Genomic DNA, 20,627 nt, shown 5'->3' on the forward strand with positions numbered 1-20,627 from the left:
GCTGTCTTCGGGCGAGAGGCAGGGTACACCCTGGACTGGTGGCCAGCCAATCACAGGGCACATATAGACAAACAACCATTCACACTCACATTCATACCTATGGACAATTTGGAGTCGCCAATTAACCTAGCATGTTTTTGGAATGTGGGAGGAAACCGGAGTACCCGGAGAAAACCCACGCATGCACGGGGAGAACATGCAAACTCCACACAGAGATGGCTGAGGGTGGAATTGAACCCTGGTCTCCTAGCTGTGAGGTCTGCGCGCTAACCACTCGACCGCCGTGCGACCCGTATAGAAACTTATAGTGTTGAATTACTTAATATTGTTGTTTGTTCTTTGAGTGTACAATATCTTGTTAGCATTTCCATACCAACACTTACCATGCTAGCATTGCTCTCTCATGTCTCTGCTAACTTTATTTAGGAAAAATTGCAGGGAAAGAGGCCGCCCATTGGACGAGTGGTTAGCATTTTGGCCACACATTCAAGAGCTCGAAAGACCTGGGTTTGAATCTTCGTTGGACATCTCTGTGTGCCGTTTGCATGTTCTCCACATGCATCAATACTCCGGTTTCCTCCCACATTCCAAAAACATGCTAGGTTAATTGGCAACTCCAAATTGTCCATAGGTATGAATGTGAGTGTGAATGGTTGTTTGTCTATAGGTGCCCTGTGATTGGCTGGCGACCAGTGCAGGGTGTACCCCGCCTCTCGCCCGAAGACAGCTGGGATAGGCTCCAGCAACCCCACGACCCTCGTGAGGAAAAAGCAGTAGAAAATGAATGAAGGAATGAATACAGGGAAAGAGGCCGCCCATTGGACGAGTGGTTAGCATTTTGGTCACACATTCAAGAGCTCGAAAGACCTGGGTTTGAATCTTCGTTGGACATCTCTGTATGCCGTTTGCATGTTCTCCCCGTGCATCAGTACTCCGGTTTCCTCCCACATTCCAAAAATCTGCATGGGTTAATTGATGACTCCAAATTGTCCATAGCTATGAATGTGAGTGTGAATGGTTGTTTGTCTATATGTGTCCTGTGATTGGCTGGCAACCAATCCAGGGTGTACCCCACCTGTCGCATAAAGTCACCTGGTATAGGCTCCAGCATACCCACGACCCCAGTAAGAATAAGCGGCATAGAAAATCTTTGGAGGGAAAAAGCCTTACTTCTGCTCCTTTTGGGCCATCTTTGTTTCCTCTTGAATGCCCGGCGCCGCCTGCTGGGGCTTGTTTCTGTTGTGTGCTGGTTGGTGAACCAATATCGCCACCTCCCGGAATCAAAAGTGTAGCTCGCATAAGTATTTAATGTTGCATTCCATCGCAGTCTTTTTGTTGTTGATTATTTTTTGGAATGTCTTCAGAATTTTCTGTTTGCCAAGTGTATTTAGTAAAAGGTAACGTTAGGAGAAACAAATGAGGTCACAGTAGCAGGGAAAAAATCGTTGAGCAAACAGCAGTAAATGTCGATGTCATGACAAACATTGCAAAGATAACATAAAGATGACAAACGTATGCTGACACGGTTAATTTGCTGTACTTTATTACATTTGAGAAACATAAATCATGGTAATACTGCACCAGTTTAAATAACAGACAATCACAATGTACAGTTTGATTATTTTAAAATCAATATTAATATAAACCCAAATGTACGTTTTACTTTCGTAAACTGAAGTGGAAGTCACATACCGGAAGTGCACGTGTAATTGTGGAACATTTATACCTTGAAGAAAGTTCCAGACGGAGGTATTTTTACGTTGTACTTCACTTCCGGCAACTTGATAGTTAGCCTAAGGTTATAGTGGCTGTTCCTTTTTTCAATGTTTTACTTGTCTTTTATTTTTTAATTACAACAGAGACGTTATCATAAAATGCGATTAATTGAGAATAGTGAGATTAACGTTTTATTTGCGTTTTAAAAGTAGTATTTATTCTATTTAGCGGCTCTCTCGCTAACGTTAGCAGAGGAGCCTGTAGGCTAACCAGTTAGCTCAGCTGACGTTTGCTAAGCCAGAAACTGGACAACCGGTACCGGTTTGGAGAAACATCTCCACTTCTGCCCCATTTATTCCCTCTGACTCTAACAACGGAGACCTTACGTTTTTCATGCGAGCACCGGAGTCTGTTCGGACATTTTAATGGGAGGCGGCTGGCTCCGGGGTGGACATTGCGGGCAGCAGTCTCCAGTAAAGCGGAGCTTGTGGCGACGCGTCGGGCTCACATGGAGTCCCTGGCTGGCTACGTGTACAAGGCAGCCAGCGAGGGTCGAGTCCTGACCCTGGCCGCGCTGCTGCTCAACCACACCGAGGCGGAGACCCGCTTCCTGCTCGGTTTTGTGACCCAGCTGGCCGGCCAGAGGTTCACTCCGCTCATCATAGCCGCACGCAACGGACACGACAAGGTAGTCCGGCTGCTCTTGGACCATTACAGAGTGGACACCGAGCAGACGGGAACCGTAAGGTTTGACAGGTACGTCTCAAGTGGACCTTTTATTTCTTGATGACGATGTTCTGACCTTTGACCTAATAACTGCGCAAGCCAGCAAGAGGTGGGCGATACTACAAATTTGGGTGTGTATCCAATACCAAGGAAATACTAGGCCAGTATCGTTGATACTGTTACCTTGTTACTTAAAGATAATTGAATTATTATTTGAGTTAAAGCAGAACAAAACATAGAACAAAGCCATCCTGTGAACAATAATGGGGGGTAAAAGATGAAACAAAATACAATTGGTTGAGAGTTCCTTGAGCCTCATTCATTCATTCATTCATTCAGTTGAGGGATTAGCAACCATTAAAGATACAACCGTCTTTGTCCTCTGTGGAGGTGACGTAAACAATTCCTCAACTATTTTTTGTAATTAAATTATCCAAATAATCGTTGCAGCCCTACACTTAATTGTCAATTCATCAAGGGCTGAATGATGATCTTAATGATAATTGGTTTTGGGTTTTTTTAAAGTCAAAATGATCAAATATTGGTTCATAAGTAATTATTGGCCACACCACACTTGCTGAAGCTGTGAACACCGGGGTAGTTTGGATTGCAAGGTGTACTTAAAGTACTCAGTGTGCGCTTCCAATAATGCATTGCACACTGCCACTTCCTTTCTTATCATTTATATTGGCGATCATGCAGCTTTTCTTCAAATGAGAAAACTCATCATATTTAGTCGTCATATAGCAGGGGTCTCAAGCTCAATTTACTTGGGGGCCACTGGAGCTCGGGTCTGGGTGAGACTGGGCCGCATCAGGTTTTCCCCCCAAAAAAACGCATTTATTAAAAACAAAAAACTAAAAAAAAAAAACTTTGCTTTGGTTCCAATTTTCTTCAAGAAAAGCTCTGATAAAACATTCCACTGTTCTCAAACATTCATTCATTCATTTTCTACTGCTTTTTCCTCACAAGGGTCGCGGGGGTGCTGGAGCCTATCCCAGCTGTCTTCGGGCGAGAGGCGGGGTACACCCTGGACTGGTCGCCAGCCAATCACAGGGCACATATAGACAAACAACCATTCACACTCACATTCATACCTATGGACAATTTGGAGTCGCCAATTAACCTAGCATGTTTTTGGAATGTGGGAGGAAACCGGAGTACCCGGAGAAAATCCACGCATGCACGGGGAGAACATGCAAACTCCACACAGAGATGCCCGAGGGTGGAATTGAACCCTGGTCTCCTAGCTGTGGGGTGTTCTCAAACATCTTACTTTTTATTTTTCTACACAAAATAAGATAAAAAATAAATAAACAAATCAATAATAAAGAAAATCAATCAATCAGTAATAAATAAATAAATATAATAATAATAATAATGAAACGGCAAATAATAAAAACTTAAGAAACCACATATAGTTGGTGGGTAGACAAATTATTTTTTTCAGATTAAAATGAACAAAGCATTATTAGAGCCCTGTAGACATGACAAAACACATCTATAGTCACATTTATACTCTTTTTATTTACAACATATTGCGCAACTGCAGGGTCTTGAGACACATGCTAACTCGCAAACTAGAGAGCTAGCGACCTAAACGGTAGCCTTCAAGTTATTTTCTTTAAACTTAAAAAGCCAAAAACTTACCACTTCCACACGGATAGGGAGGTTAACTATAGTAAAGTCTCGTTATATCGATATCGGTTAAAACGAATTACTACTTATTACGATACTATTTTCATTTCCCGGCAAATTTCTAGTCTTTTATGATATAATTAGCTCCGTTAGTACGATACACGGTTATTATGATAACCCGGTTACTACGATGCCCTTTTCATCTCCCGCCAGCCAATTTGGTCTGCTTATATCGATACAAAAGCAGCTTAAATCAATCTTTGCTTAAGGATTTCAATACCAAAAAAGAACACGGTGAACGGCTGCTTCCAGTCAACTTTATTTTTCACACTTCCACCACCAGAGTGCAGCACACACAGCGGAAAACACCCGTCCCTCGTGCCTACCCTCGATAGTTCCGGGGTGAATTATGTCCTGGTAACTGGTAATCACTACAGCGTAAGTTTATTTTTATTTACTGTAGTACAAAATTTATTGTAGTACAAAAGCATGCTAGATACGCAATCCATGAACTCAAGGAGAAAATTACATGCCATATCAAAGATCCGCCCACTTTAATGCAGTTCGGCGCAGGATCGGATATATGGATAGTCCGGTTATATTGGTATTTTTTCTGACTCCCGAGAATATCGATATAACAAGACTTTACTGTATTAACAGTTATTTAACCTTTAACATGAACATTAATCAAACGTAATAATTTTTTCTGGGTACATGATACCATACATCATCCATATCAAAGTTGCGTGGGCCGCACTAACATTAAACTTTCATATAAAGGCGGGGGCCTCAAACTCGTGTCCTGCGGGCCACATTTGGCCCGCGGGCCACGTGTTTGAGACCCCTGTCATATATCTCTATACAGCTAAATGCTTTGACCTGATCCCAGAAACTGGTCTGTCTGGTTCACGTCACCCGCTGTGATGTCACCGCAGAATGATGACAGATAGTGACCCTGTGACCTTTCACCCACAGCTATGTGATTGACGGGGCCACCGCGCTGTGGTGCGCAGCAGGGGCGGGGCACTTTGAGGCGGTGCGCCTGCTGGTGAGCCACGGTGCCAACGTCAACCACACCACCATCACCAACTCCACACCACTGCGGGCAGCCTGCTTTGATGGGCGCCTGGACATTGTGCGCTTCTTGGTGGAGCACGATGCTGACATCAGCATCACCAACAAGTACAACAACACCTGCCTCATGATCGCCGCCTACAAAGGCCACGCCGATGTAGTGGGCTTCCTGCTGGAGCGCGGCGCAAACCCCGATGCCAAGGCCCACTGCGGCGCCACCGCCCTGCACTTTGCCGCGGAGGCAGGCCACCTGTGCATCGTGGCGGAGCTGGTGAGGCGGCGGGCAGTCATGGCTGTAAACGGGCATGGTATGACGCCACTGAAGGTGGCGGCAGAGAGCTGCAAGGCGGATGTGGTAGAGCTGCTGCTGGCGCATGCCAACTGTGAGCCACAGCGGCGCATTGAAGCGCTGGAGCTCCTGGGTGCCTCCTTTGCCAACGACCGTGAGAACTACGACATTAACAAGACCTACCAATACCTCCATACCGCCATGGAGGAGCGCTATCGCGACCCGTGCAACATCATCGCCAAGGAGCCACTTCCGCCCATTGAGGCTTACGGGGGGCGGCACGAGTGCCAGACGCTGGTGGAGCTGGAGTCAATCCAAACAGACCGCGATGCTTTGCACATGGAAGGACTGATGATCCGTGAGCGCATACTGGGCTCGGACAGCATAGACGTGTCCCATCCCATCATTTACCGCGGCGCCGTCTATGCTGACAACATGGAGTTCGAGCAGTGCATCAAGCTGTGGCTGCACGCGCTGCACCTCCGCCAGCGAGGAAATCGTAATACACACAAGGACCTGCTGCGCTTCGCCCAGGTCTTCTCGCAGATGCTCCACTTGAAGGAGCGCTTGGGGGCAGCGGCAGTGGAGCAGGTGCTGGGCTGTAGCGCGCTGGAGATTCGCCGCAGCATGGCACGCATGGACACTGCCATTGAGAGCGAGCTGCCACAGGCAGCGGACAACTACGAGTCCAACGTATTCACCTTTCTCTACCTCGCCTGCATTGCCACCAAGACGACGTGTGGCGACGAGGAGCGCATCTGCATCAACAAGCACGTGTACGACGTGATCCAGCTGGACCCACGTTCCCGCGTGGGTGCCTCACTGCTCCACCTGGCCATCAGCTCCAGCACGCCCGTGGACGACTTCCATACCAATGACGTGTGCAGTTTCCCAAATGCGCAGGTCACCAAGCTGCTGCTGGACTGCGGTGCACGTGTCAATGCTGTCGACCACGAGGGCAACACGCCGCTGCACGTCATCGTGCAATACAACCGGCCCATCAGCGACTTCCTCACGCTGCACGCCATCATCATCAGCCTGGTGGAGGCGGGTGCTCACACCGACAGGACCAACAAACAGAAGAAGACGCCGCTGGACAAGAGCACCACAGGCGTGTCCGAGATCCTCCTTAAGACACAGATGAAGATGAGCCTCAAGTGCCTGGCAGCGCGCGCTGTGCGACGTCACCACATCACCTACCGCAACCAGATCCCCAAAAGCCTTGAGGAGTTTGTAGAGTTCCACTGATTGCCATCTTGTTTTATTTTTGCTTTGAAATGTTTGCTTCTTGACTTTTTTCCCTTGCATCACATTTTTAATGAAGCTTTTTTTGGACAAAATACACACAAAAAGTATTTATTTTTTATCAACACGCTAATTAAAGTGTCTTTGCTGCACTGTCATTCAGAAACAGTTCATGGTCATGTGCTATGTTAGCGCTGATGCGAGCATTCACTTTGGCATGCATCACTTTAGCATTATTTATCATGTTTAACTTGTTTGGGTTTTTTTTTCTTTAAAGTGAACGTTCACGAGGAAGCTCGCGTTGCCTGTGACGATGCTACGCACTGACCAAACCATCACTCAATAACTCCGCCCACAAGTTAAGTTAACTCACATGTGTGGAAGAGTTGCAGATTCTTTTTCGTATTGATTTTTAATCCTCGTGACAAGCTGATTGTGTACCATTTAATTTGTGGAGTAGATTGCATCACATCCAGCCCTGCCAAGTGCCTCGAACCTGCTTTTTGTTGTGTTGTTCAGCAGGGGGCAGTGTTTAATATTAACATTGTAACTCCCAATGAGATGTGTGAAACATGTTCACAAACTGTAAAAATAATCTACACGCAAGAAAACTGAAAACTCATTAAAAGAGTGAGAATTTTTTAAAATGTGATTTTGCTTACTTCTTAAGTATAACTAGCATTATGGGGAAGAATTTGGATTAAAATGTACCTAACAAGGGATTGTTCCCAGGCAGGGCTACCATTTGATTGACAAGTATGCCACCTTGTGTAACTTCCTTAAAGGGGACCTATTATACAAATGTTTTGAGTTGTGCACTCCTATAGAGCAGCAAGACACGATAACCTGCACAGAAAGCTTTCCAGATCTTCCAGAATCTGCACCTACTGCAACTGTATTTCCTTGGATATCCAAAATGGTCTTTTAATTTATTCCCTGCATGGCCAGCCTCCACGCATGCCCACGCCACTGTGATTTTCCCATATAAGGAAGTCTGTGTCACAGTGAGCTCTCTGAAACCGAGCGTTCACAGCCATCCCAAACTTCTAAATGTGCAAACCTCATTGTTTAACATGAGAATAGAGAACATGAGAAACATTTATAGGTCAGAAAAGTGGAAAAAGCATAATAAGTCCCTTTTAATGTGGCCGGGCCTTATGACCTGCAGTGCAAGCAGCCAGCCACCAAGGGGCCTTGGTGAGTGACTTGGCAGAGTGTCGCCAGGAAGGGTTGGTCAGCCTGTCTTTTAAAGGTCCACCACCTCACAAAGAATATGAACATCAGCAATGACAGTAAGCCTGTCACCGAGCAGCCACACACGTTATCACAACCCCTCTGCCTGCTTCCCGTTGGCTGCCGGCACCTCCGACTCCTCCTGCTGACTCTTTCTATTCCTGTTAAAGAAGCCAAGCTGCACACACACAGAGGCAACATGATGAAAAAAAATTGCCATAACTTCACATTGTGTGTGTGTGTAATGTGCATGTACCTTCCACAGAGCCAGCACTAGCAACGCCAGCAGAAGCAGACCTCCCACTGAGCTTCCCAGGACTAGTCTAGCCGGAAGGGCATCAGCATCCTGGTTCTTCCTCAGCTCCATGATCATCTGTACAGAGAAGAACTTCTTCACTGATTTCAATCATTGTGAAAAGTGTTGTTTTGACATCAAGGACAAGAGGGGGTACTTGTCTGACAACCTGTCGGACAGGCTGCTCTTCACGCAGGAAGTATGAAGCAGAAGGTTCTAAACGGATGCTTGCACTGACCAGCACCTCCAGTGACTTGAAGATGACCTAGAATGAGTTGGAGCAGAGAGATGGACTAAAGTTCTACAAGAACTGTGTGCACCATCAATGTGCGTGGGGATGACTCACCGCCTGGAGGACAGGTCTGTGGAGTGTACCAGTGAGGGTGACTTTAACCTGTTTGGAGGCAGGAATATCCAGTCTGCACTGGACTGTCATGTTGCCACTGTTACTCTGGTTCTGCACACACCCAAATACACACCTACAGTGTTTGACTGTGTCTGATGGTGCTCCGCTAAGTGGACTCACCATCTGAGTCAGGTGACTCAGGTCGTCTGCTGTCACCTGATTGGCGGCTGCGGCTGGCGGCAGGACACACGCGGCAACAGCCTGCAGAGATGAGAGGCTAGAGTCCAGCATCAAGGCGGAGCTACCGCTGTTTCTCACCTGTTCGACGCTGCACTCGCTGATGCTCAGCAGATGGTTGCCTTGGAGACTCGTGGCCCAGGTGTCCGCAGTGAAGAGGATGTCCCGCACGGGGAACCAGGCCGTGTTCTGGATCTGCAAGGAGCATCCTGCTTGTTGATCATGTATTCACTCCTATATGAAAGTAAATATGGCGTGACTTACGTAGAAGGACATGTTGAAGGAGGGAAGAGTGTCCTCGTCCTGGGTGGAGTGGATTTCAAAGCGGATGGGGCTTTGATCTCTGATGACACACAAACACATTATTTGATTGATTCCCATACCAAGCTAATAAGGTACAGATATTAATAGACGTATGACTGACGTGGTAAAGAGAAGGTCTGTTTGGTATTTTAGAGGGAGGATGATGTCATTGTCATTGTCTTCTGGAAACGCATCTTCTCCTTCACTGGAACACATGTTAAAGGTACACAAAAAATGACTTTTTAATGACGTTCTAACAGTAAAATGTGTCCCTAGAGCTTGTCCATGAGCAACAAATCTAACATCCCTCCCACTTGTTCGATCCCCTTTTGGGAAAAAGTGGCACACAAACGCTCAATATTGAAGTGAATGCTCAAAAACCTGACACACACTACTAGTACAATATGTGGCAATTAACGCTAACCTGCTGGTTACCACGACGATGCAGAGGTGGTCCAGAAAGACAGAATGACTGAACTCAAACTCCACACGGAAAGACACCTGGATGGAACGAGAATGGATTCCTTTTACAAAATAAAACTCCATCTTAAATGTTGTTTTTTTTTCCTATGGAAGTCTTACCTGAGAAGAGGACTTCATGAATGGAGCGTTGACGTTACATTTCCTCTGATTGGTCAGCGGGTCCCCAGCCAAGCACTCAATCTGAATATCTGATTGGTCCTGCAGGAGAAGGAGGTTGTTTGCATTTGTTGTCATTTATCCTCCTAAACGTCCCACGAGAAGGTTCCACTTGCAGACCTTGACTAAGAGGCTGGAGAAGACAAGGTTCTCCGAGGAGGTGACATTGATGGAGGTTCTGTAGGCGCTCTCCCCTGTGTTCTGCATGTGGGCAGACAGCAGCACGCTCCTCCGCCTGGACTCCACGACAAAGACATGTCCCTTCATCATCCCCTGCTGGTTGCACAGCGACCAGCTGGCACCCTCTTTTGACCTGCAGAACTGTCTTCATAGGAACACACACACACACGCTACGGTTACCACGGATACATCCTACGTGTCCGTCTGAGTGTGTGACCCTCACTTTGCATCCATGAGGTCAGTGCTACTTCTAATGTTTAGGTCGGGGACGCAGGCGTCTTCCTGCACACATCCGTTCCAGAATGGAAGCTGCACTCAAGAAATCTTAAAGTCAACAGGTTAATCTAATCTGGTCATGATAATATTAGCATGCTAAATTTAACTGATAAACTGCCCCCTGCTGGTTATGCATAGACTGTCACCTCAGTCTTGAGAATGTTGGGTGAGTCTGGGTCAAGCACCGGCCCGTCATCTGACTTCCAAAGCCCCGACTCCAAGGTCACTGGGATTGGACGTCCGTAATCCATCGTGTCCTGTTCACAGGAGACAGCTTGTCAACCTGTGTGTGTGTGCGTGTGTATGCATGGGTATGTGTCACCTGCACAGTGAAGCCCAGACGTTGGCACTGAGAACTTGCTGTTCTTACGAACAACGTTTTAGGCTGATGCCGATCCACAGGATCCAGAAGTGCTCGGGGAGGGAAACGATTTTCATACAGCGTCAGAGTGAACCACACGGCTGCAGGGAGGGGCGGAGTCACAAACACTTTTAAATGGATAGTGATGTACTGCAGACTCGCTAACCGTTTTTAAAGATGGTCACATGAGCGCATGCAAGTCATGATTGGTCACATGACATTGTATTTGTGATGCCACCTACCGACCTCATCGATCCTGGATGAGGTGGTGGAGTTAAGTTGCAGACAGACGATGGCTGACATGCACGAGACCAGCTTGTTTCCTCGCCAACAGTGCTTATCGAAGACATTGACCTTCTCAGGCTCAAAGGTCAGTGTGGCCTGAAGTCGCACCACCTCTTGTGACCTACAAGGGGGAGAGCGGTGGCAGCAAGGATACGTCACACTCGAAGGTGATCAGGTCCGATCAGGTAGGCTCTATAAGACTGACCACATGACAACGGCGGCTCCCAGCGCTCCCACCGCCAGGTCCACTAGGCCGTCATCATTGGCGTCCAGAACTGCGTGAATACTTCGCCCAAAGTAGTTCAGACCAGCAGAGATGCTGGCTGCCGATAGGCGCTGAGGCGGGACACAGAAATGTTCACATCGCATTTTTTCCACTCACGTTCATGTCGGGCTCGACGCACTTGCTTGTACCGCTGCCTGATGCCTTTCTTGTGGCCGGAGTAAATGTACACCGCCCCTTGGTGGTCATCCTCCAGCGGTGCGCCCACCGCCAGCTCATTGAAGCCGTCTGCATTCATGTCGGAAATCTGGGCCAGCGCCGAGCCCAGGCGGGAGTTGTCAGAGACGTCGGGCAAAAGTACCCCCTGCAGGACTAGTGGAGCCTGGAGACACAACATTCCCCTTCCCTTTACTATGGCACTTAGTCCGTAACTCCGTTAGTCACTCAAATAGTTTGTTAGTGCTCTCTGTTTAACTCATTAACAAGCAGTAAGTAGTTAGGTATTTAAATAGCTAGTCAGTCATTGAGTCTGTTAGTCATAACAATAAGGTACACAACAATACAGTAGTTGGTAATGGTAATGGTTTTATTTCATTTGAACATGCATCAGATTACAATTGAGTGCATCCCATAATCAGTTCACAGTTCCACATGTCCAAAAGGAGTAGGAAGAAGCAAAGCTTATTAAATCCTACCCCTCCATCTGGTACTTTTACAATCAGTAACTGTTACATTTCTTCACTTCCTGCTTTCCATAATACAGTTTAGGGTTTGTTTGTTTTTTAAATAATGCACCTCGTACCGAAGTACAAGGTGACATGAGCATCCAATGCCATAATGGGTACCATAGTAAGTGTCAATATAGTGATATATATAGCACATCATGACTGGTTCAAGACTCTTCATCCTTGTATTTAGCAAACATCAACTGCTTGTATTGTTTCTTGAATCGGCTCATCGTTGTGCATTGTTTGAGGTCCTTACTCAATCCATTCCATAGTTTGATTCCACATACTGAAATGCTATGGCTTTTTAACGTAGTCCTAGCATAGAAGCGTTTCAAATGTATTTCTTCCCTGAGATCATATTTATCCTCTCTTGTAGAGAAGTTTTGGAGGATATTTTTAGGTAATTGGTTGTTTTTAGCCTTATTCATTATTTTAGCTGTTTGAAGATGAACTATATCAGCAAGTTGAAGTATTTGTCATTTTACAAATAAGTAGTTAGTATGTTCTCTGTAGGCGGCATTATGAATTATCCTTACTGACCATTTTTGCAGTACATTTAGCGAGTGAAGATTGTTTTTATAGTTATTAGCCCATTTTTCCACACAATAAGTAAGATATGGTAGAACCAGAGAGCAATAAAGAGTGTGGAGTGATTTCTGATTGAGAACAAGTATTGCTTTGTTCAATACTGAAATATTTCTGGCCACCTTATGTTGTATATTTGTAATATGAGGTTTCCAGCTCATATTTTCATCTATTGTGATCCCCAGAAATGTATTTTCGTTCACCCTTTCAATGTCCACACCATCTATTTGTATTTGCTGGTGCGTGTCCTTTCTGTTGTTGCCAAACAGCATGATTTTAGTTTTACTTAGGATCAAGGACAATCTATTATCATCAAACCATCTTTTTAGTGTGACCATTTCTTCTCTGACCTTTCTAATGATTTCACCTGTACTCCCTCCAGAACAAAAAGCAGTGGTATCATAAAAAGCAGTGGTATCATTGGTTATGAGGAACTAGTGAAGAACTAATGAGGAATCAACGAGTAAGGGTTAGGGTTAGGTAGGTTAGTTCCTCATAGAAGGGGACCTATTATGCTCATTTTTCGACCCTTTGTATTGAGTTGCGGTCCCCTATAGAGCAGCTACACACAAAACCTTTTCGATTTTACAGAATCTGCACCCATTCCAGCTGTATTTCCTTTGATTTGTGCTTCCTGCCAAAATGGTCTGTTTTAATTTATTCCACCCATGGCCCATCTCCGGGCATACCCACTCCGCTGTGGTTGATCGCCTGTGCTTGCCAACCATGAACCATATAAAGGAAGTCCACCCCTCTGTGACATCACAAAGGGGCCGTTTTACCACACCTTTTGAAACCGAGCATTTTGAGCCATCCCAAACGCCTTTCAGGGCTCACTTCCAAATGCGCAAACCTCATTATCTGAAACTTTGGCATCGTTTAACTCGAGAATACAACATTCTAACTACATTTATAGGTCAGAAAAGGGGAAAAGAAAAACATGTCCCCTTTAACTACTGTAATTTTGTGTACCTTAGCGTAACGGGTTACCATAGTGAGTCGTCAGTTAGTTAGTCAGTCAGGTCGTATGATGTAGTAGTTGCTCAGTTAGTTAGTGAGTCAGTTTGGTAGTGAGTTATTGAGTTATTAGTTTGTAGGTATGCTATGTAGTTAAAGTGTTGCGAAAGTAAGTCATTTCGGCGTTAGCAATCCCAAATATTCCATTTAGTCTGCTCTTTCGTTAACTTGTTAGTAGTCGTTCACACTTAGTCGGCAAGCTAGTTAATCAGTAAGTTAGCTAGTAGTGAGTCGGTCAGTAGGGTAGGAGCTGCTCAGTTCGTCAGTCAGTACGGCTGTTTGTTAGTTAGTAAGTCGGTTATTTTGTAGCTTATTACTCAATTTGTTAGTTGGTACCTTTCTTAGTTTGTAGTTTTTTTTCAGTTATAAAGTAAGTCGGTTAGCAGTTAATCACAAACATTCCCAATAGTCCGATCATTAGGTCATTTCTAGTAGTTTATTAGTTAATTAGTTGATAAGCTTGTCAGCCGTAAGTTAGTTGTTATTCAGTCAGACAGTAGAGTTGTTAGTTTGTTGTTAAGTGGGTCAAGTTTGTTAAGTCAATTGGTAAGTTGCTTTGTTAGTTAATGAGTTAGCAGTTACAAATCCGAAACATTCTGTCGGCTCTTTAGTTCATGAGTTAGTTATAGTTCGTCAGTTAGGTCAGTTAGCCGCATAATGCCCATGTAACTCCTTTGAACAGGTGTGTGTGCGTACCTGAGGTGTAGCAGTGTAGATGTAAACTTTTCCTCCCTCCCAGCCATGACTGCAGTACATGGGTGCTGCCACCAGGAGGATATCACTTTGGCCGTCTCTGTCAATGTCCATCGTTAACAACACGCTGCCGAAATACGAGCCAATCTGACACACGCACACACGTGTAGATGTTTAGAGCATGTTTTAAAGCATGATCAAAGACGTAAGGCAAATTAATGAAATTTCGGACCTGTTCTCCCAGCAGCGCCTGCAGAATGGTCATGTTACCGTTGTTGTCCAAGGTGAATGTGATAACCTTCCCACTGTGGTTGAACCTTGGAGCTCCAGCCACAAACACTTGAGAGCCACCGGAGGAAAGCAGCGACCCCAATGAGTAACCTGGGGGAGACCGTTCCAGACTGGCATTCATTTCCTTGTGACAGCTTGATGGCGCTACTGTGAGAAGGTAGAATACCAAGATAGGCCCCGTGGTTCTGCAGCTCCTCTGGAAATTCATTGCTGTACGCGGATTTGGGAGGAACAACCTTCTGATGTTTGGCCTGCTTCAGCACGGCGCCATTCCAGTTGTAAGCGCCAACGGCTCCGAGCAGAATTCCATCCTGAGGAAGACACGTGGACTGATGAGGTGACCGGTTCTGATGGTTCTGATCAAGCACACACGACACACGACAAAGTTTGTTTGTTGATGCAGTTGCTAGGGAACTCAAATTGCGTCATTAGAACTTCGTTTTGAAAGAAATGCTGTAGAGCTGGAGATGACGTTCCTGGCCCGCTGGTTCAGTGCATAGAAGTCCAAAAGTTGCACATGCTTGGCAGAACCTCTCAATGTGAGCAGCATCTGCTTTCCACATCAGACCCCTCGACCCACTTCCACATTTCTGCCTCTGATACCTAAAACTGACACAGCGGGGAACTGTGGAATGTGGGATCTGCATTCCAACATCAGAACTTTGTAGAGTTTTATCTGGAATGGACCAACAGAAGTTTTTCCAGAAGCTTCTCAGAAATAATTCCATCACAGTACCAGAGAGGACGTGACAGAGCAATGTTGTCCTTCTTCTGGTGTTCTGTTCATCCCACAGCCGGCAGAAAATGAGCATTACCTGGCTGGGCCTTCGAGCGCATCACATGACCTGGTGGACTCACCTGGACCACGTGTGAGGAGAATCCCGCCTGTGCCATCTGCAGGCCAAAACCTTGACCCAGACTGCTGGTTCCTACCCAACAAAACACTTAAAAGGTCACATCCTGTCTATGAGAGCTCTGAGCAGAATATGCACTGACCCTCCAGAGAGAAGATCCTCTCTCCAAGAGCGTCCACGATGTCCTTCAACGCCGCCTCATCCGTCACGTTGAAGAAGTGTGACTCGTCCGGGTCGCTGGCGATGAACTTGATCTCATTGAGAAACGCCTCCGGGTTGATCCCCCGCCGGTTGTAGTACCCCAGAACCTGAAATGCACTCATGTGAGGAACCACACAGAAAGTGGATTCGTGGGTTTTACACGGTGGTCCAAAGGGAGGGACTCACCGCAATAGCATACAAGGTGATGTTGTCCCGCTCGCTGGCGGTGACGGCGTCCACAAGCTGAGGGCTGTCATGAGATTCTCCATCTGTGATTACAATCATCACCTTATGAGCACCAGGCCGGCCTCCACTTTGGAACGCCTGTGACCTGTAGAGACAAAAACAACACTTAGTATGTGACTTAGGGCTGTCTATCGGTTGAAATATTTCATCCTGATTAATTGCACGCTGTCCACAGTTGACTCATAATTAATCACATTTAGTTACAGATTTTAAAAAGGTAAACAAATGGTAAACACATTCATACGTAACTACAACGATAAGTACATCAAATCTTATACTATAGAGCAGGGGTCTCAAACTCAATTTACTTGGGGGCCACTGGAGCTAGGGTCTGGGTGACACTGGGCCACATCAGGTTTTCCAAAAAAAAAAAAAACGCATTTATTAAAAACAGAAAAATATACAAACTTTTTCAGTGCTTTGGTTCCGATTTTCTACAATACAAGCGCTAATAAAACATTCCAATGTTCTCAAATATCTTAATTTTTATTTTTCTGCACAAAATAAGATGGGAATCACAGGGCACATATAGACAAACAACCAACCATTCACACTCACATTCATACCAATGGACAATTTGGAGTCACCAATTAACCTAGCATGTTTTTGGAATGTGGGAGGAATCCGGAGTACCCGGAGAAGACACGGGGAGAAACTCCACACAGAGATGGCGGAGGGTGGAAGGGTGGAATTGAACCCTGGTCTCCTAGCTGTGAGGTCTGCGCACTAACCACTCTACCGCCGTGTCGCCCTGTAGAGGGATATCATTTTTAGAAATATCATATAATAATTATTTCATTCAAAAATGTTATACAATTAGAAATCACAGTTTTCGTAAGTTTAATGTGAGTAATATTTTGTGTTTGACAGTACTTGAACGCACCTTCTAATGTTGTCCCATGCTGCACAATACACAGAACTACTCCTACTACTATACTGTATTTTAATCTATTTCTTTCACCTCACATTTGATTCCAAATGCTGTGCATGTTTGTGATACACAACCTTGTCATAGTTTTACACAATACATAATAAATAAAATTGCCTGCTTGGGCATCTCTGTGTGGAGTTTGCGTGTTGTCCCTGTGCATGCGTGGGTTTTCTCCGGGTACTCCGGTTTCCTCCCACATTCCAAAAACATGCTAGGTTAATTGGTGACTCCAAATTGTCCATAGGTATGAATGTGAGTGTGAATGGTTGTTTGTCTATATGTGCCCTGTGATTGGCTGGCGACCAGAGTGTACCCCGCCTCTCGCTCAAAGACAGCTGGGATAGGCTCAAGCATACCCGTGACGCTAATGAGGATAAGATCATGGATAATAAATAAGATAAATTAGATTGCTTTTATGTACTGTGGCCTATGTACTTTTACTGATGTGTCTAGCTAGTGCACTACTACATAATTCTAGTTAGTGCGATTGCTGCCATAGTGACAGAATGACAGAAGACCCAAAATACTGTAGATAGCTAAGGCAGGCTATGCAGCCCGTGTCCAAATTTTAGCTGGCAGTTCCAAGCAAAAAAAGACGGTTAGGCTTTAAAAAAGAAACTTGTTTGTTGCTGAGACACTCGTATGCCTCGGTACCACTGCATAAATGGCAAAGTGCTTCAGAACCTTCCCTCTCTGTGGCAAGTCGATGACAACATAGTCTGTGACAATTCCAATCACCACGTCGGTAGACACAAATAACTCTTGTCGCAAGAGCCTTCTGCCAAGGCTGTCCTTCTCTTTTCTGCACAATAGTTGCCACTGCTTGTACCTACATGGTGACAACTACGCCATCGGCTGAGGGTCACGATTACATCCAAAAAAAATTGTGCTGTGAAAGGAAATTTCCATTAAGGCATTAATAATGCATTTTTTCAACTTTGACAGCCCTAATGTGACCTAAAAATTTCTGGTCAACTGGCGCCCACTTTGGTCACACCTTGCCACGTCAATGGCCAATGCCGTCCTGGTCTCCTCACCGCCCCTCTGCTGGATGCTCCTGGCAGCCTCCAGGACCTCTTCTGACGTTTGGTACTCGCCCAGTCGGAACTCATGGACCACTTTGGACCCGTACTGCACCACGCCCACCTATGGAGCCACCAGCATATTGTCATGGTGACCATCGACTATGCACTGTTGGACATGTTAAATGGGAACCGACCTGTGTCTGCTGTGGGCTGATGTTGAACTTGTTGAGGATGTTTGTGACAAAGTCCCGGACATCAGACCACGGATAGATGGAGTTAGAGCCATCCACAACAATCACCAAGTCCATGAAGGTCTCGCATCCTGCAGGACGCAAGTGGTCACCATGGACATTTGGAAAGACGGACAGACTGACAGATGGGAAGCAGAGTTACTCTGGAAGGCAGGAGCAATGGTGTCTGACATTTGGAAGTTTTGTTCGACACGGATACAGATCCCGGTGCTGTATAAGAAGCTTCCACACTCGTGAGACCAGAGCGGCCCGCATGTCTGAAATGGGACGCACAAAGATGACGTGCTACTGTATGTTGATTGGTGTGTCGCTCGTGTGCCATGATGTTTCTCACCACAAAGCTGCTGTCTTGGGGATCAGAGCTCAGCGTGATTCCCAGACGCATCCCATCTTTCTTCTCCGACACATTTTCCAGGGACAGTCTTCCTGATCCGGGAACAGCACACCAGTTCACATTAGGAGTTAGTATAGTGACTTAAAACTCAGAGGGGATGGCGCGTCAGGCAGCCATTTGTCTCACCCAAGTTGAGTGGGCTGCAGTTAGTGGAGTTTCCCTTATCCAACGGACACCTGAACACATCGCCCGTCTGCTGCTTGCCCGTGTACTCGAGGGGGGCACCAACAAGCAGCCTAGGAAGTAAAGACAATTAAAAGCGGGTGGCCAATAGTGGGGGCCATGTTTTGTCTCTTTGATGATCATTCATGCCACATGTCAGAAGAGCGGCAGAGCCATGGGAGAGCACTGAGTCACCTGCCAATCAAAGCCACTTCTGTTTAGCGACATATGCACACGACACCCTGCTGGCCGCTACAAAGGTATGTATGTGCGGCTTCTGGGAAGATGAGTGAGTCACATCACCGCGTATCATTAACGACTATTAAACTTCAACATGTCCACACTGTTTCCTGTTTACTCATTAAAAAACATCTCCTCCTGTCTCACGTCCTTCTCCTCCCATCCACAGGAAAATAATGCAAATCACACAAGTACCAGAAATGGTTGCTTGACTCCCATGAAGGTCATGAATAAGAGGTAGCAACACTGAGGATGAAGACACTGAGGATGTGAAACACATGAAATTGACTTATGGTGTGCAGCTGCTTCTAAGGAATGTTCCTTGGATGGAGGAACTACATTCTCAGCTCACATATAGAATTTTTAAAATATGAAATCATCTGACAGCGAGTGAAGGAAATATGAGATCACGTGACCATGAGAGGAAGATTCATGAGAAATGAGGCACTATGGGCTCGTGTCACCACCATGAGAATGGAAGCGATATGAGCACATGTGAGCGCCATAGGAAGGGAGGAATTATAAGATAATGCCACCTTTAGAAGAAGCAATATGGCATCACATGACCATGAGAGGAACCATGAGGAACCACCATAATTGATGAAGCAATATGAGCTCACGTGACCATGACAGAAGGAAATATGAGATGATATGACCAATAGAAAAATATGGAAACCACCATGAGCAAAGTGGAAATACAAGATTGTGTCATCAAGAAAGAGAGGCGATAATATGAGATTATGTGACCATGAGAGAGGAAATATTGACAATGAAAGGTGGAAATGAAATCATGTGACAATGAGAGAAAGGAATATGAGATCACTTGACCATGAGGAATTAACGGAAAGGAATTAAGTGGAAATTAGATCATGTGACTATGCAGAGGAGGTATGACATGTGACCATGCGAGAGGAAATAAATCATGAGAGGACATATGAGATCACTTGACCAGTAGAGATGAGAAAATATGATGTAACTATCCTGAGAAAGGAGGAAGTATTTGATCATGTGACCACTATGAGAGGAAGGAATATGAGATTATGAGATTATTTGAGCATGACATGAGGACAACTGTATCGTGACCAGAAGAGGCGGGACTATGATCAGGAAAAGAAACATTAAACAATGTGACCATGATGGAAATAAGATGCTGTGTGACCATGAGAGGACAGAATATGAGGTCACATGGCCATGAATGAGGAGGAAGCATGAGATCATGTGACCAACATAGAAGAAATATGACAGCACTTGACAATGAGAGGTGGAAATGAGATCATGATGTCCATGATGGAGGAAATATGATATCATGTGACTATGGGAACTACGACATTACTGTATGTAAGGAGACAAGGTGTAAACAGAAAGTCACGAATGATTGACACAGGCACGGACCACTAACAGACTAACAGATCAGGAACGAGACAAAACTGGGCAGAGGCACATATAGAAGGTGTTTCCAGAATCTTCTCACCATTGTTGTCCTCCTGCCTGGTGCTGCTGGACTGTGTAGCCAAACTGGGTATTCGCTGAACCGGAAAAGATCTTCAAGTGCTTTGTGTTGAAGTTGAAACAAATGTCTACATCTGGAAAACAAGAAAAAAAAAACACTAGGGTCACTGCAGTAGTTGTTAAACACTTCATTATCATCATCATCTAAGCTTGATGACCTCCTTTAGAACACATCTGGGACTTTCCTTGTTAGTGTGTTTGTCCCAACATCTGTAAATCTCCCCATCAGTGTAACTTTTAAGTTAGACTCTTCTGGTTGTCGCTAATTTGTCAACTCCAAGTTGGTAGCAGAGCAAAATGCAGACATAGATGCATTGAATCAGGTTAAGATGGGTAGGATGAACGTTTGCTAGCCTTCTTCTGTCCTCTCAGGATGTGATGTGACCTTTCACCTTGCTGGGGTAAGAGCTTTACAGTCCTGAGCTGTCCTGACT

General features: G+C 45.5%; 2 protein-coding genes across 3 annotated transcripts; one reads left to right on the forward strand and one right to left on the reverse strand.

Annotated features, from left to right (window-relative positions):
* Nucleotides 1-1,725: 1,725 nt before the first annotated feature.
* Nucleotides 1,726-7,348, forward strand: fem1b (fem-1 homolog b). The gene is made up of 2 exons (XM_058075361.2): nucleotides 1,726-2,472; nucleotides 5,056-7,348. Exons 1-2 carry the CDS (start codon nucleotides 2,225-2,227, stop codon nucleotides 6,689-6,691), a joined length of 1,884 nt encoding a protein of 627 aa, XP_057931344.2. The 5' UTR covers nucleotides 1,726-2,224; the 3' UTR covers nucleotides 6,692-7,348.
* Nucleotides 6,647-20,195, reverse strand: itga11b (integrin, alpha 11b). 2 transcript variants are annotated; one of them, XM_058075358.2, is made up of 29 exons: nucleotides 20,156-20,195; nucleotides 18,409-18,518; nucleotides 18,223-18,310; nucleotides 18,031-18,145; nucleotides 17,832-17,959; nucleotides 17,610-17,758; nucleotides 15,622-15,766; nucleotides 15,377-15,542; nucleotides 15,239-15,309; nucleotides 14,547-14,691; nucleotides 14,322-14,470; nucleotides 14,093-14,236; nucleotides 11,248-11,448; nucleotides 11,049-11,179; nucleotides 10,801-10,964; nucleotides 10,520-10,659; nucleotides 10,344-10,454; nucleotides 10,145-10,230; nucleotides 9,862-10,066; nucleotides 9,685-9,783; nucleotides 9,527-9,603; nucleotides 9,224-9,307; nucleotides 9,064-9,142; nucleotides 8,881-8,994; nucleotides 8,743-8,823; nucleotides 8,563-8,673; nucleotides 8,386-8,481; nucleotides 8,178-8,294; nucleotides 6,647-8,099 (listed from the first exon to the last, which is right to left on the reverse strand). In XM_058075358.2, exons 3-29 carry the CDS (start codon nucleotides 18,271-18,273, stop codon nucleotides 8,013-8,015), a joined length of 3,246 nt encoding a protein of 1,081 aa, XP_057931341.2. In that variant the 5' UTR covers nucleotides 18,274-18,310; nucleotides 18,409-18,518; nucleotides 20,156-20,195; the 3' UTR covers nucleotides 6,647-8,012. The 2 variants fall into 2 exon arrangements, with proteins under 2 accessions (XP_057931341.2, XP_057931340.2); XM_058075357.2 differs by lacking the exon at nucleotides 20,156-20,195 and having other exon boundaries at nucleotides 18,223-18,314; nucleotides 18,409-18,495.
* Nucleotides 20,196-20,627: the final 432 nt, after the last annotated feature.

The sequence above is a fragment of the Doryrhamphus excisus genome, linkage group LG1 (genome assembly GCF_037039965.1).
Source record: "Doryrhamphus excisus strain RoL-2023G ecotype Guam linkage group LG1, RoL_Dexc_Guam_v1.1, whole genome shotgun sequence".
NCBI lineage: Eukaryota > Metazoa > Chordata > Actinopteri > Syngnathiformes > Syngnathidae > Doryrhamphus > Doryrhamphus excisus.